The 14,728-nt window shown below is 51.1% G+C and overlaps 1 protein-coding gene across 1 annotated transcript in view; it reads right to left on the bottom strand.

The window, feature by feature from the left end:
- Positions 1-6,557, bottom strand: part of ATP6V1G3 (ATPase, H+ transporting, lysosomal 13kDa, V1 subunit G3) — a 10,184-nt gene extending 3,627 nt beyond the window's left edge. Inside the window, exon 1 of the mRNA XM_005884993.2 lies at positions 6,324-6,557. Within this exon, the coding sequence (XP_005885055.1) occupies positions 6,324-6,405 (82 nt within the window). The 5' untranslated portion in view covers positions 6,406-6,557. The remainder of the gene's footprint in view (positions 1-6,323) is intronic.
- Between the last annotated feature and the right edge of the window lie 8,171 nt (positions 6,558-14,728).

Genomic DNA, 14,728 nt, shown 5'->3' on the forward strand with positions numbered 1-14,728 from the left:
TCTCTTTCTTCTTAAGCATGAAAAACAGGAGTTCTGTTCTTTCTCAATACCATCTGTGCCACATGTGGGGTGACCACCAGGGGTCAGATTTTAGGTGTGACACTCCAATATTTGGTCACCAAGTTCCTACAAGATCTTATAGCTTCATCAGGCCAAACGTTCTGATGTTTGGTTTAGAAAACGGGGCTATCTCATGCATCATAGCTTTTTATTTTATTTTTGACGGTTTTTCCTTCTTTTTTTTTTTAAAAAAATTTTTAATTCTTTTTTAAAATATATTTTATTGATTTAATACAGAGAGGAAGGGAGAGAGATAGAGAGTTAGAAACATCGATGAGAGAGAAACATCGATCAGCTGCCTCCTGCACACCCCCTACTGGGGATGTGCCCGTAACCAAGGTACATGCCCTTGAGCGGAATCGAACCCGGGACCCTTCAGTCCGAGGGCTGACGCTCTATCCACTGAGCAAACCGGTTAGGGCTGCACTTTTCTTATTAAAAAAAAAAATATGTATATATACACCATAAGGGGTTTTCTGTAGCTCCTGGTAGGAATATAACCAAAGGGCATTTATTCGCCGGTGGAAATGTCTGTGGTTATTATTTTACTGTGACTCCCTCGGAGAAATGAAAGCCCAGTAATACTCTGGAGTCGCCCACTTGTCTGTGGGCCGTAAAGGAAGGAGGGGTATTTATAGGCCCACAAACCTCAGAAGACAGGGCCGCCGAGTTCTCACAGAACCACTTCTGGTTTACGAGTTTGTTAAAAGCCATGTCTTCCTGAACCCGGCATGCACTTGTGAGGCGCAGGGTTGATTAAATCCAGGGGCTGGTGGAAATCATTCAGAAGAAAGTGCATATTTGGGAACAAATAGGCAATTAGCTGATTTTAAAAAAAAAAAGTACGTGTGGTTGGCGTCCTGGAGACCCGCGAAAAACGAATTTGTGTTCCTGTAACAGCCAGTGTGTGATCTGTGTGGCTCCGTGGTTGAGCGTTGACCTGGGAACCAGGAGGTCACCAGTTTGATTCCCGGTCGGGGCACAGGCCCGGGTTGTGAGCTTGACCCCCAGTGTGGGGCCTGCAGGAGGCAGCCGATCCATGATTCTCTCTCATCATGGATGTTTCTCTCTCTCTCTCCCTCTCCCTTCCTCTCTGACATCAATAAAAATATATTTTAAGAAAATAATAAATAAAATAAAGTCAACTAGACGGTAAGGCTGTTTGGCAGCTAAACGTATAATGTAATCCACAATCAGGGATTAAAAGCAAATATCTGAACTTTTCTTTTAAAAAAAATTTTTTTATTGATTTCAGAGAGGAAGGGAGAGGGAAAGAGAGAGAGAGAGAGAGAGAGAGAGAGAGACATCCATGATGAGAGAGAATCATGGATCGGCTGCCTCCTGCATGCCCCACACTGGGGATGGAGCCCGCAACCCGGGCATGTGCCCTGACCGGGAATCGAGCTGTGACCTCCTGGTTCATAGGTCGACGCTCAGCCACGGAGCCGCACCAGCCGGGCAGGTATCTGAGCGTTTCCAGTCATCTTACTGGAACAGGCCGGGTCTCTCTGGTTACAGGAAAAGTTGACTCAGAACTGGCAGCAGTTGTTAAAAAAAAAAAAAGAATGAAACTAGAGTGTTCTACTCCAGTCTCCCACTGCTATTGCTTATAGTAATATACAAGTACGTAGTTTGAATATTAAACATGACTATTGCCCTGGTCGGCTTGGCTCAGGGGTTCCCAATCAAGGGCACCTCGTACCTGGGCTACAGGTTCGATCCCCGGCCCTGGTGGGGGCACGAGTGGCCGGCAACCAATTGATGTGTCTCTCTCACATCAATGTTTCTCTCTCCCCCCCTCCTCCTCCCTAACACTCTCTCTAAAAATCAATGGAAAAAATATCCTCGGGGGAGGACTAGAGAAAGCCCAACTGTTTAATCTGTCATCTACGATCTCAGATACAGTTTTCTGACCCTCGAAATGCCTTGGCCGTGGGTTCATTTTACACAAAGAAAAGATGGAAGGTCCGAGACGCTAAATAACGTCTACAAAGAAACTTACGTTTATATAAAGAAACATTTTTTTAAAGAAAAAAGCCAACGCTTTTTGTACTCTGTGGCCTCACCCCCAGCTTTTCAACCCTGTTTACAGTCCACTCCCACCTTCTTCCCCCCCACCCCCCACCCCTCCAAATTGTCTCTCTCAGTGGCTGGTGACTGTCTTGAGAGTCAGTAGCAGCCCATTCCCCATCGGGTCTGTATTCCTCAAGGCAAGGCATGTACACCGTATTAGGCGGTGGCTCCGGAGATCTGAGGCGGCCTCCTTGGTGGAATGCATTCCTATTTTTGCAGCATAACATATGAACACGGCCACCTCATTAATCTCGTATTTTTCTAAAATGATTACCATGTGCATGGCTCTGTATTCTCCTCTCCCCCTCTCTCCTTCCGTCTCTGTCTTTCTTCTTTAAAGATATATTCAGGCCTTCACCCCTGAGGGCCTGGGGCAGGGGGTGGGGCGGGCTGGAAGGGGTCAGTGGGGGGAAAGGGGGAGCATATGTAATACTTTCAACAATAAAGAACTTTTTTAAAGTAAAAAAAAAGAGAAAAAAATATATATATATTCAGGAGTCTGCTATCAAGGGTCTCAGGTTGGATTCTGGTCAAGGGCATGTACCTGGGTTGCAGGATCGATTCCCGGCCCTGGGTCCAGGTGCATGCAGGAGGCAACCAATCGATCCCCCCCCCCTTCCTCCCTCCCTTCTATTCTCTCTAAAAAAGCAATGGGAAAAATGTCCTCAGGTGAGGATGAACAAAAAAATAGAAAGAGACAGTGATCTTAGAGCTTCTAAATGGCGCTCACATCCTCGTTCACGGGTTTTCATTCCGAGTCTCTGTTTGGCCTTCTTACATGTCAGATTTCAAATGAATTTCTTTCTGGGGGAAAAATACAGTGAAACCGCTGGGGCTATAAAAGCGATGGCTATCTGACCCTCCCATGACATTCTTCCTCTCTCTCTCTCTCTCACTCTCTCTCTCTCTCTCTCTTCCCGTTCTCATCTATACACTTATCTCCCTGAAAAATTCTTGAGGGAAGAGCCTAAGCTTTGTCATCCGTATAGAGCTCACTGTGGCTTGCAAATAGCCCCCCCCCCCCATAAATACTTATTAAATTAAAGGAGGGAATGAAAGAAAAAGGAGTGAAACAGGAGAGATGCTCACACAGCCCCAGGTAGGGAAAGTAAGGCTTGCTTTCGCCTGGGGACCTTGGAGAGTCATATGATGGGTGAGGTCAGTGGAGTTGTCACTATAAGCTCCTACAGCTGATAACTATGCCAGATAGCGGCTGGCTCCCGGCCCGCCCTGGCCGGAGCCGGGGACAGACAGACCGACGGACGGACATTCCCTGGGACCCGGAGCACGGAGGTGAGTTGTTGAAAGTCAAAATATTTTTCCAGAGTGTGTTCTGTGGCTGGTGGGGTATCTGCTTGAATATTCATGAACAGAGACGGAGAAAAAAATTACCCAGGTACTTTACAGCTGTGTGTATTAATCATGGAGTGTGTTCCTTCCAATGCTGGAGAAAGGCAATGATGTTTGGCTTTTATCTGCGTTGTGGAAGCTGAGGCTAGGGTCCCCGTGGTCGGCAAACTGCGGCTCTCGAGCCACAGGCGGCTCTCTGGCCCCTTGAGTGTGGCTCTTCCTAAGCCTTAGGAGTACACTCATTAAGTTAATACCAATGTACCTACCTATATAGTTTACGTTTAAAAAATTTGGCTCTCAAAAGAAATTTCAATCGTCGTACTGTTGATATTTGGCTCTGCGGACTAATGAGTTTGCCGACCACTGGGCTAGACTGTTCGGAGCGCTCCCCGCTTCTGAACAACTTAGGCGGTTCATAGCACCTTTCTCCTCCCGTGACTGGGAAAAGGGAGAAATAACTGGTCAAAACCACCTGAGCCACCTGGTGATATCGGTGAGGGAGGGGCTCCCGGATTACCTCTAGGCTCCTGCTTGCATCGATTGCCCTTTTATTCCTTCCGTCCTGAGGAAGCGAGGTTAGCACCCTTGGTCGCCTCTTCAAACCAGTTGTTCTGTCCTGGGCGTTTTCAATGTGGCCAGGACATTTGAATAAAGGGGGAGGGAGTTTCTCCCCCTGCACCACCCAGAAGGGGCCGGGCTGCTCTGCTCTCGGGGCGTCCTGCAATCGTTTGCATAGTTTGTTTTGCAGAAACATAAATGGCCGAGCGGGCCAGTTCGTCTCCATATCTTCCTCCTTCCTTTCCTCCTCTAACAGGCCTCACGCCAGGGACTCTTGGCTTGTGTGGTTGGCACCCACCTTGCTGAGTGTTCAGGGAATCCTTTCGTCTTAAGAAAGGAAAATGGCCCTGGCTGGTGTGGCTCAGTGGATAGAGCGTCGGCCTGTGGACCGAAGGGTCCCGGGTTCGATTCCAGTCAAGGGCACATGCCCGGGGTTGCGGGCTCGATCCCCAGTGTGGGGCGTGCAGGAGGCAGCCGATCCATGATTCTCTCTCATCATAGATGTTTCTATCTCTCTGTCCCTCTCCCTTCTTCTCTGAAATAAATATATATTTTAAAAAAAGAAAGGAAAATGGTTACCTGAGGTTCGAACCCCAGTGAACTGAATGTGGCCCCTACTGGCCGCCTGTTGGCGTGGTGACTACTGTCCCACCTCCCGTTCCGGACACAACAGCTCACTCTGTGGGGTCCTCTTTGCCGCGTCACCCCACGCACCCAAAGGGTGACAACAGCCACAGTGTAAGGCGTGGCCTCTATCTGGCTGGACCGTGAATTTAAATATTTTTATTGATCTCAGAGAGGAAGGGAGAGGGAGAGAGAGAGAGAGAAACACCAATGATGAGAGAGAATCATGGATTGGCTGCCTCCTATACCCCCCACCCTGGGGATCGAGCCCACAACCCAGGCATGTGCCCTGCCGCACTGGGGATCGAGCCCACAACCCAGGCATGTGCCCTGGACCAGAATTGAACCTGGGACCCTTCAGTCCACAGGCCGACGCTCTATCCACTGAGCCACACTGGCCAGGGCGACACAAGTGACTGTAGATCAAATGATGATTGGAAACGGGAGCGTGGGAAGAGCACGGCGTTGGCCCACGCAGCCTGCATTCGAGGTGCAGACTTGTGATGTGGGGTTTCCTCATAGCAGAGGTGATGGGCATTTGGGGGAGCGTGGTGGTTGGGATCTTGGCCTGGAAGCGAGACCCCACCCAGGCCCTGCCCCTACCACTTCCCGTCTGGAGGACTTGGGCAATAATTCCTCTAGGCCTCTCTTTCCGCTTTTGTGACCAGGGTTCACGTGAGGATTCAATGAGACACGCATTACCCATAGTGCCCGGCACACTCTTGTCTAATTTTTAGAATTATGACCTTTTTCAAATGATGACCCCTCAGTTTCCACCTCCACAGAGTGGGAACAATAGTGGTCCCTAATTCATGGCTATGAGAGTGACCAGGAAGGGGGTTGAAATGGACTGAGAAGGTTCTATGGGCAAGCACCTAGATGCATGGCCCAGTCAACAGAAAGTTAGAAAATGAGATGATGCCCTGGCCGGTGTGGCCCAGTGGATAGAGCGTCGGCCTGTGGACCACAGGGTCCGGGTTCCATTCCGGTCAAGGGCAAGTACCTCGGTTGCAGGCTCCTCCCCGGCCCGGGGCCCTGGTCGGGGCGTGCGCAGGAGGCATCCACAATCCATGTGTCTCTCTCGCATGGATGTTTCTCTCCCTCTGTCTCTCTCCCTCCGACTCTCTCTAAATTTCGATGGAAAAATATCCTCGGGTGAGGAATAAAAAAAAAAAAGAAAAGAAAAGAAAAAGAGAATAAAATGGAAATACTATGAAACATCGGAAATTCAAAGTCATCCAGAGAAGGATGGGAGAGAGAGCCCTGAGCGGCATTATCATAATTTTACAGGAACGGGCAGGGCGCTGAGGGAGATAGGTCCCCCCCCCGCCGGAGTGTCCTCTGCAAGTCGCAGACTCCCATCTGCAAGTCCTCTCTCTCTCACGCCTTTCACAGGATTGCGACACGCGTGGGGCCTTCAGGAAGTTGCAGAGACTGGGAAGCCCGGGCTTCCGTAACTTCCACGCCCATGATCATTTCACAGCCGCTCAGGAGGGTCTGAGTGAGAGACCTTTGTCCCCATGACAGCCCTGGGGCCATGGTGTCACCTCAAGAGGGCTGGGCACCGAGTTGACCTGCAGCTGAGGCCCATGCCCACCCCACGGCCCCCCGCGCCCACTGGTGCCAAGTCCCTCCCGGGCAGGCAGAGGGGGACTTACTCTTCTTGGCCTCCTCCAGCTTGTCCTTGGCCCTCTTCTCGGCCTGTAGGAGCTGGTGGATGCCCTGGGACTGGCTGGCCATGGCGGCGGCTGTCCGTCCCGTCGGGCGGCTTCTGTGGATTCCGGGAAGGGAATGGACGGGGCGGCTTATCCGGCTGGAAATCACCAGCCCCTCTGCTTGTGGTGTCAACAGCTGGAGCTGTAAACACGGCTCTCTGTTCCCCGGTGGCCGGCTGGGGCCGGAGGGAGAGCCGGGCCCCAAGGGGAGCCCAAGGGTGGAATCCAGAAAAACAAGTCGGGTGGACGTGAGGGAGCCGGCGCTGTCGTTCTTAGGGACCTCAGGCGACAGGGTCGCGTGACGGAGGGGCTGAGCCTCCTTCAGAAAAGGAAGGTCATCTCCGCTCTTCCCAGAGGGACCTGCCGCGGCCTCTTCTCCTGAGCGACCGGCCCTTTCTTTGGTCCTCGTCTGGGCGGTTCTAGGCGGAGGGCGTTTTCTTGGTTTCCAGTGATTCGGTGATGCCTGGGACACAGTGACCGAGCTTGGGCTCCGAGGGAGAGTCCGGCTCGGTGCACAGAGATGGGCCAGGGGGCTGTTCCCTCTCCTCCCCAGACCTCAGGGGCCGGGAATGAGCTGCTGTGTGTGTGTGTGTGTGTGTGTGTGGGGGGGGGGGGGGTAAGGATGGCTCTGCGCGCTGGCTGTGCTGTGTCCCAGTCCCAGGGAGCCATCGGGGTGGGGACGGGATCAGCAATCAGGGAATCAGCTGTAGGTTTGCGGTTCCACTGAAATGGCGTTACGCGGTGTTGGCCTTGGGTCTCATTCTGAGACAGGGCATGCGATCCAGGGGTGAGCAGACAAATGAGCTAGTTGATCACCGGGGAGAATCATCAGACATCCTATCCACGTCTCTAAAAGTTTTCTTCGGCCCCAGCCGGTTTGGCTCAGTGGATAGAGCGTCAGACTGTAGACGGAAGGGTCCCAGGTTCGATTCTGGTCAAGGGCGCATGCCTGGGTTGCGGGCTCGATCCCCAGTTGGGGGGGGTGGGGAGGCAGCCCATCCATGATTCTCTCTCATCATGGATGTTTCTATCTCTCTCTCCCTCTCCCTTCCTCTCTGAAATCAATAAAAATATATTTTTAAAAAATGAAAAAATAAAAGTTCTCTTTGGCATGAAAAGCGAATCTTTTGACTTATGGCCAAGACTCCCCGCCCCCCTCTCCCATCCCCCCACCCCGTCTCCGAAATGATCAGCATATTAGAGTTTCACAGACTGTCGCTTCCCCAAAGAACTCCTCTGTGGCCTCGCCCATAAAACCCATCAGCGGGTGGGTGTGAAGGTAACGTCTCCCACCATTAAGGGCGCATCGCCCCTAGCAAATCTGTCCAGAAGGAACACCTTCCTTTCTTTTTACCTTCCCATCGAGTCCGCTGGGAAAGTTTAATTTTTATTGGGCCACGACAATCCTTGGTACAGCTGGAGCAGACGGCTTCCGTAAACACACATTTTAACTCGTGAGAACAGATGTGAATGTGAGGGGAGAGAGGTTCTTCAGGCTCAAGTGCAGCCCGTCTTAGGCCGCGATTGGTACATGTAAACATATATACATAGCCCTGGTTGGAATGGCTCAGTGGATAGAGCATCCGCCTGTGGACTGAAGGGTCCCGAGTTCGATTCCGGTCAGGGCACAGGCCCGGGTTGCGGGCTCGATCCCCACTAGGAGGCATGCAAGAGGCAGCTGATCAATGATTCTCTCTCATCACTGATGTTTCTCTCTCTCTCTCTCTCCCTCTCTGAAATCAATAAAAAGACATTAAAAAGTAATAATGAAAATATATTTTAAAAATATTACATATTTAAAAAAATATCTATAATAATATGAGGTGATCATTATAATTTTCAAGGATGAACTGAGTCTTCAGTTGTACATCTTTATAAAGATTCTTAAGGGTTAGAAGGGATGTGTTTGTTGGATGGAATAGAGAAATGGACATATTACTCACAGTCACTTTGTAAAACAGGAAGTATCCGAATCAGCATAGTGTGTATCTGGCCCCTGCTCTTCGTTTTTCTTTCCTAAATACTCATATGCTTCCTTGTTTTATTCCTGCAAAATGCAAAAAAAAAAAAAAAAAAAAAAAAAAAAAAAAACGACAAAATCTTAAATACGAAATCGGTGCCCGTTGGAAAAAGCCCGCTGGTTCGACGGTAGCAGATCACACAGGAATGCCTCTGATTTTTGCTTGTACTTAACTTGGGGGAAAAAAAGAAAAGAAATCGAACGTTGAATGTTTTGAATAGCTATAATTAAAAGTTAGCCAGTGCTCTGTGTACATATATATATATTTTTTGGTTTCTCTTTTTTGAAGTTTCGTTTCTACTCAGACTTCCTCTTATTCCGTCATCACCTCTGCTCGGTGCACTGCCATGTTCCTTCCTCTTTTGTCCGTGTGGGTGTAGCCCTCGGACCCGCATCATGGCTGGAATCACAGGAGATTCATTCCTGTTTTCCCCCAGGCCCGAAACTTCTAGGTATTTTAAAACCATGAACTCCAATCTTTTTTTTTAAATATATTTTATTGATTTTTTACAGAGAGGAAGGGAGAGGGATAGAGAGTTAGAAACATCGATGAGAGAGAAACATCCATCAGCTGCCTCCTGCACACTCCCCACTGGGGACGTGCCCGCAACCAAGGTACATGCCCTTGACCGGAATCGAACCTGGGACCCTTGAGTCCGCAGGCCGATGCTCTACCCACTGAGCCAAACCGGATAGCCCTCTGAGGATAAAGATGGCACCTCATTTGTGGTTTTCTCTGGAGCGGTGCCTGGCACATAGGGGGCACCAAGCATTTTTTTTTTTAATCACGCAGACACCTTCTTTCCGATGAAGTACAACTGAGAGAAATCTGAGCGGATGCTGCTCTATTTCAAACTGTCACACCCGGCCGGTGTGGCTCAGTGGTTGAGCGTCGACCTATGAACCAGGGGGTCACGGTTCGATTCCCGGTTGGGGCACAGGCCCGGGTTGCGGGCTCGATCCCTAGTGTGGGGCGTGCAGGAGGCGGCCGATCCATGATTCTTCAGACGCTTCCTTCTACCTGTAAAAGCTCTCTCTTGTTTGCCTGGAAAAGAATGATTACTCTAAAGGATGGAACCTTCTAGATCCTCCCCTAGCTCCCTGATTCTTCTCCGTCGATCACCTTCTAACACTTTGTGCACACCTGTCGGGGGGCATTTCCAAACTCCACAGGCCCCTTCTCACTCACTGACTGGGAGCCCCCTGAGGATAAAGATGGCACCTCATTCGTGGTTCTCTCTGGAGCGGTGCCTGGCACATAGGGGGCACCAAACATTTTTTTTTAAAATCACACAGACACCTTCTTTCTGATGAAGTACAACTATGAGAAATCTGAGTGGATGCTGCTCTATTTCAAACTGTCACGCCCGGCCGGCGTGGCTCAGTGGTTGAGCGTCGACCTATGAACCAGGAGGTTGCGGTTCGATTCCCGGTCAGGGCACAGGCCCGGGTTGCAGGCAGGAGGCGGCCGACCCATGATTCTCTCTCCTCGTGGATGTTTCTCTCTCTCTCCCCCTTCCTCTCTGAAGTCAATGCAAATAAATTAAAAAATAATAATGTAGACCTAGCTATGGTGAAATGATGCAAATTCTTTGCCAGATGGCTTCTACCAAGGTCCACTCCCAGGAATAGAGGAGACCCTTCAACTTCCACTTTCGTTTTCCTGACGGAGGTCTCAACGTCCTGCTCCCTTCGGTTTGGTGCTGGCGAGCGGACCCTCCTGTGAGCCTTCAGCACAGGGTGCCCAAGGCCTGAGCTGTGGCTACCTGCGTCAGACTCCCGTTCCTGCCTCCATGTGGGGCCTTAGAGAAGCAACTGTGATGGAAGGTCGAGCGTAGGGACTGATAAGTCGGGAGACCCCGGGCAAGTTACTTCGCCTCATCCATACAGTGCTGTGGACAGAAGAGTCCCTGTGCCGTGAGCATCTATGAAGATCAAGTTGGATCAAGTCTGAGAAAGGCATGTCCTGTAGTCCGTGCTCAGGAAACGTTGGCTGTTATCGTTGGCTGTTGGCTAACGCAGAGGCCACACCTCCAAGCAGTAGGTAGCTTACTCGACTTCCACACACACCAGGGATCGCAGGGACTTGTCTAGCTCCGCTCTGAACCGTGTCATCTCTTTTCTCCGGGGTCAACACTCCCCCGTCTAAAGTCATGGTCTGCAGGACGTCCTCATGGAGCCCCTGAAAGGTGTCAAACACCCCGTTGGTGCAGATGGACCACGACACCAAGTTATCCGTCCCTCATGGCAGCCCAGGAGGAGAACCACAGCGTTGGCCCCTCTTCCTCCATCGGTGCCAGCCCCTGGGTTAGTTTCTCCTGCCCGTGGGCCACCCTGTCCAGGGAATCGGTGAGGGAGCTCGAGATGGAATCCCTCCCAGGTGATTTCTTGAGGGGAAATGGGATTGAGGCTCCCAAGTGCTGGGACTGTGGATGAGGTGTGGCTGAGGCTGTCCCTGGAGGACCCCGTGTGCCTGATGGGGTTAACGATGGCTCCCGGGGGACTTAGGACATCACCAGATTGGGGGCAGAGGGTGTTTCCCGGCTCATCGCATAGAGAACCGAGACTGCTTTGCACACCATCCGCCCATAACTTCTCTTACTAGAAACTCTTGTTGGGGAGGCAAGGAGGGAGCGGTGTTCCTCTTTCTTCCGCTCTCCCCCCCGCTCCACCCCCTCACCCCCACACAGGCTGCCCTTTGCTGGGCTATTTTAAATCTAGAATTCTAGGGCTGCCCCAAACGCTCCTTTAGCCTACTTCCTCCTTTATGGGGTGGGAGAGGGAAGAAGGAACAGGATTGAGTTACCCACCGGTGACCCTGGAGAATGTTCAGGAAACCTCCGGGACAGGGAGGGAAGGTGTCAGAGAGACGGTGCCGAGAACAAGACCTAGAGACGCAGTGTGTCACGTAGCCTTTGCCCTGGGCCAGTTCCCGTCCCCGTGCCCTCTTTCTGGCGTCTGGGACACGCCCCGTTCTGTGACTTTAGCTCCAAAGACGCCCTCTTTCCTTGGCCAAAGCAGCGGCTGACCACAGGGGACGTCAGAGAGCATTAGTACAGGGGGGTGTTCAGAGATATCGGGGAGCCTGCATGACCCCCGCCCCCCCCCGAAGCTCAAGTAGATTGCTGGGTTAGGAACTCACACGAGAAAGGAGGGGTGGTTGGGAGACGTTCTGGGGCAGGAGGGGCTGCATAGCCAAGCAGAAGGACACGGGCAGTTTTGGGGGACGGAGGGAGAAGGGGGCTGGATGTTGCAGAGTGGAACTGAGGCTCAGGGTCAGAGGTGAGCGGCCGGAGTGGGTGGCGCTCATTTGCATAAAATAGGTTCCCATTGGCGTCTAATGCAGGCAGAACTTCTCAGCCCCTGTGTGTAGAGACTCCTTCTGAAGTCAACACCGGCGATGTACTTGCGTTATTATTTAGCGCTGAGGGTATTGACGTAAGCGAAACCCACTCACCCAATCAGCAAGGTGCACCATGTTGAAGCCGGACGTGGAGCGATGTCAAGCATAAAGCAAAAATGTCCAGACAGTAGAACCACCTCGTGCCCCAGTGGCAGCCACGTCCCAGACCTGCCTACTGAGGTCGTGACCTGTGACTGGTACACATGCAATTAGATGACAGATTCCAAGAACGCAGTGTGCATAAAAACACGTAACAATGTCGCGTTCATTGTTGTTTTTTTATTCCTTGCACGTTGACATAATATTTTGGATGTACCGGGTACGAAGCAACGTGGAAGAATTCATTTAATCCTTCTCTTTACTTTCTAACATGTGAGGATCAGAAAGCTCAGAATGACGTGCGTGGGTGCTGGTATGTTGACGTTGGCCAGCGCTGCCCTTGAGTCGAATTCTGCCCTTTACCTGCTCCACATCCTCAGGGAAGTTAGTTAACTTCTCTGTTTCTCCGATCCCCCAGCTGTCAAGTAGCAGCGTTGTGAAGATGAAATGATTTGATATAGGAAAAGCACTTTAAAAATATCTAGGGTATAGAGAATTTAGCTATCATCTGTCTTATCTATCATCTATCTATCTATCTATCTATCTACCTATCTATCTACCTATCTGTCTGTCTGTCTGTCTAACTATCTTAACTAGCAACTAACTAGCAGCTTAAGTGCTCATCGGCGCCCTGGGTGTGGTCGCCTGTATTAAGGGTATTGAGGGCTTCCTGTCTTGTTGAGAAAAAGGAAGAGAGAAGCCAGTGTGTGTGTGTGTGTGTGTGTGTGTGTGTGTGTGTGTGTGCGCGCGCGCGCATGTTGGTGTGTGAGTTTCACACTGTGTGTGTGTGAGTTTCCATGTGTGTTTCCGGGTGTCAGAGGGGAGGATGGGTGCCCGTCTGTCCCCTGGGAACCAGCCTGGGACGCTCCCGCGGTGCCCGCTGTGGCTCTCCGTTATTTCCGGCCTGGGCATGTTGGGTGTTAATGAGCTGTTTGGTTTTACGCCCGTGTTTCTGGGTGGACATACCTCCTTTTCCCTTCTCCTCCAGTTCTCAAAGGCCCTGTGAGTTCTTTTGCTACTTCTCTGCATTTTAATCATCTTTTGTTCCCTTGGCTTTTGATATCCAAAAGGTCTAAGCAGACTGATAAATACCGTCACCCTACCCAGGGCCCTGTGTGTGTGTGTTTTTAAAAATTATTTCTTACATGATCTTACCTCTCCAAATTGAGTCAGGACCTCCTACTAACAACAGCTATGTGTTAGGGACTAGGCTACATTCTCTGCAGACACTTTTTCTTAAAAATATATTTTTAAGGGAGAGGGAGAGAGAGAAACATCAACGATGAGAGAGAATCAGTGATCGGCTGCCTCCTGCACGCCCCCTACTGGGGATCGAGCCCGTTACCCGGGCATGTGGCCTTGACTGGAATTGAACCCGGGACCCTCCAGTCCATAGGCCAACACAGTGGTTCTCAACCTTCTGGCCCTTTCAATATAGTTCCTCATGTGGTGACCCAACCATAAAATTATTTTTGTTGCTACTTCATAACTGTCATGTTGCTACTGTGATGAATCGTCATGTAAATATCTGATCTGCAGGATGGTCTGAGGCGACCCCTGTGAAAGGGCCGTTCGACCGCCAAAGGGGTCGGGACCCACAGGTTGAGAACCACTGCTCTAGGGCTTTGCAGACACTTTCTGCTTAATTCTCACACCAGCCCTGGGAGGTAGGAATCAGCATCACCTCTGGCCAACACATGAGGAAGGGCCATTCTTCCTCCTGGGGTGCGGTCAGCCGCAGAGCCCACCCTCCGTTCCCGTGGACGGCCAGGGCCATTGGCTGCAGGCACAGAACTGCGGCCATCCCTCCCTCTGCCTCCGGGATTCCTCCAGCTCTGCGTCTCCTCTTTCATCCGGCGTCCGTCCGCTCGTTGTTTCCATTCTGGGATTCCGGCTTCTGGCTCCGGGCTCGCTGGACCTGACAACGCCGTTTTAATGACCTGCTGGGCTGTGATTTAGTGCGTACGCTTCATGGCGGCCTGCTGCCTCGGGTGCCCGCGTCACCCGGCCTGGCTTCCGCTCAGGGCTGAGCCTGCTGCCTGCCTAGCAGGGCATAGGAAAGGAGGAATGTGTTAGATTCCTTCTGTGGCTGATAATTACTTGTGACATATCCAGTATCCCCTCTAAATACCATGTGCTCGTTTATTCACTCATTTAATTAATCCTTTTCTGTCTCTCTCCTCCCTCCAAATTTCCTTTTTTTAAAAAAAATATATTTTTTATTGATTTCAGAGAGGAAGGGAGAGGGAGAGAGGGAGAGAGATACATCAACGATGAGAGAGAATCATTAATGGGCTGCCTCCCGCACGCCCCGCACTGGGGATCGAGCCCGCAGCCCAGGCACGTGCCCTTGACTGGAATCAAACCCAGGACCCTTCAGTCCCCAGGCTGACGCTCTCTCCACTGAGCACACCAGCTAGCGACACGGGTTACATTTGACTTGTGAACGAATAGCACGGTTTAAAGTCTAAGTATATCCCACGCGTGTGACAATTCTTGGTGTCCTGCGTTTTACCCGGGAACCCCATGGAGGTGGTGACCCCATGCCTGGTGGTGGGCCGCCAGCTTCTCCTTTCTCTGAACAGAAGGAACGATTTCCTGGTACAACGTGGAGTAATTGGCTGTCGACGGGGTATGCGTGTATGTAAACACGGCAATCAGGCAAGGCGACGTTTTCACTTGTTCTTGCTCTTTCTTATGAAACGCCATTGCCCAACATCCTGACACGCTAGGTCCTCGGAGGCTGTGTGAACAGCAGCAAAGACGACACAGAACGTGAATTGTAGACCTTGAAGGGCCAGACCTCATGCGTCACCACTGGGGACG

The sequence above is a fragment of the Myotis brandtii genome, unplaced genomic scaffold (assembly GCF_000412655.1).
Source record: "Myotis brandtii unplaced genomic scaffold, ASM41265v1 scaffold888, whole genome shotgun sequence".
NCBI lineage: Eukaryota > Metazoa > Chordata > Mammalia > Chiroptera > Vespertilionidae > Myotis > Myotis brandtii.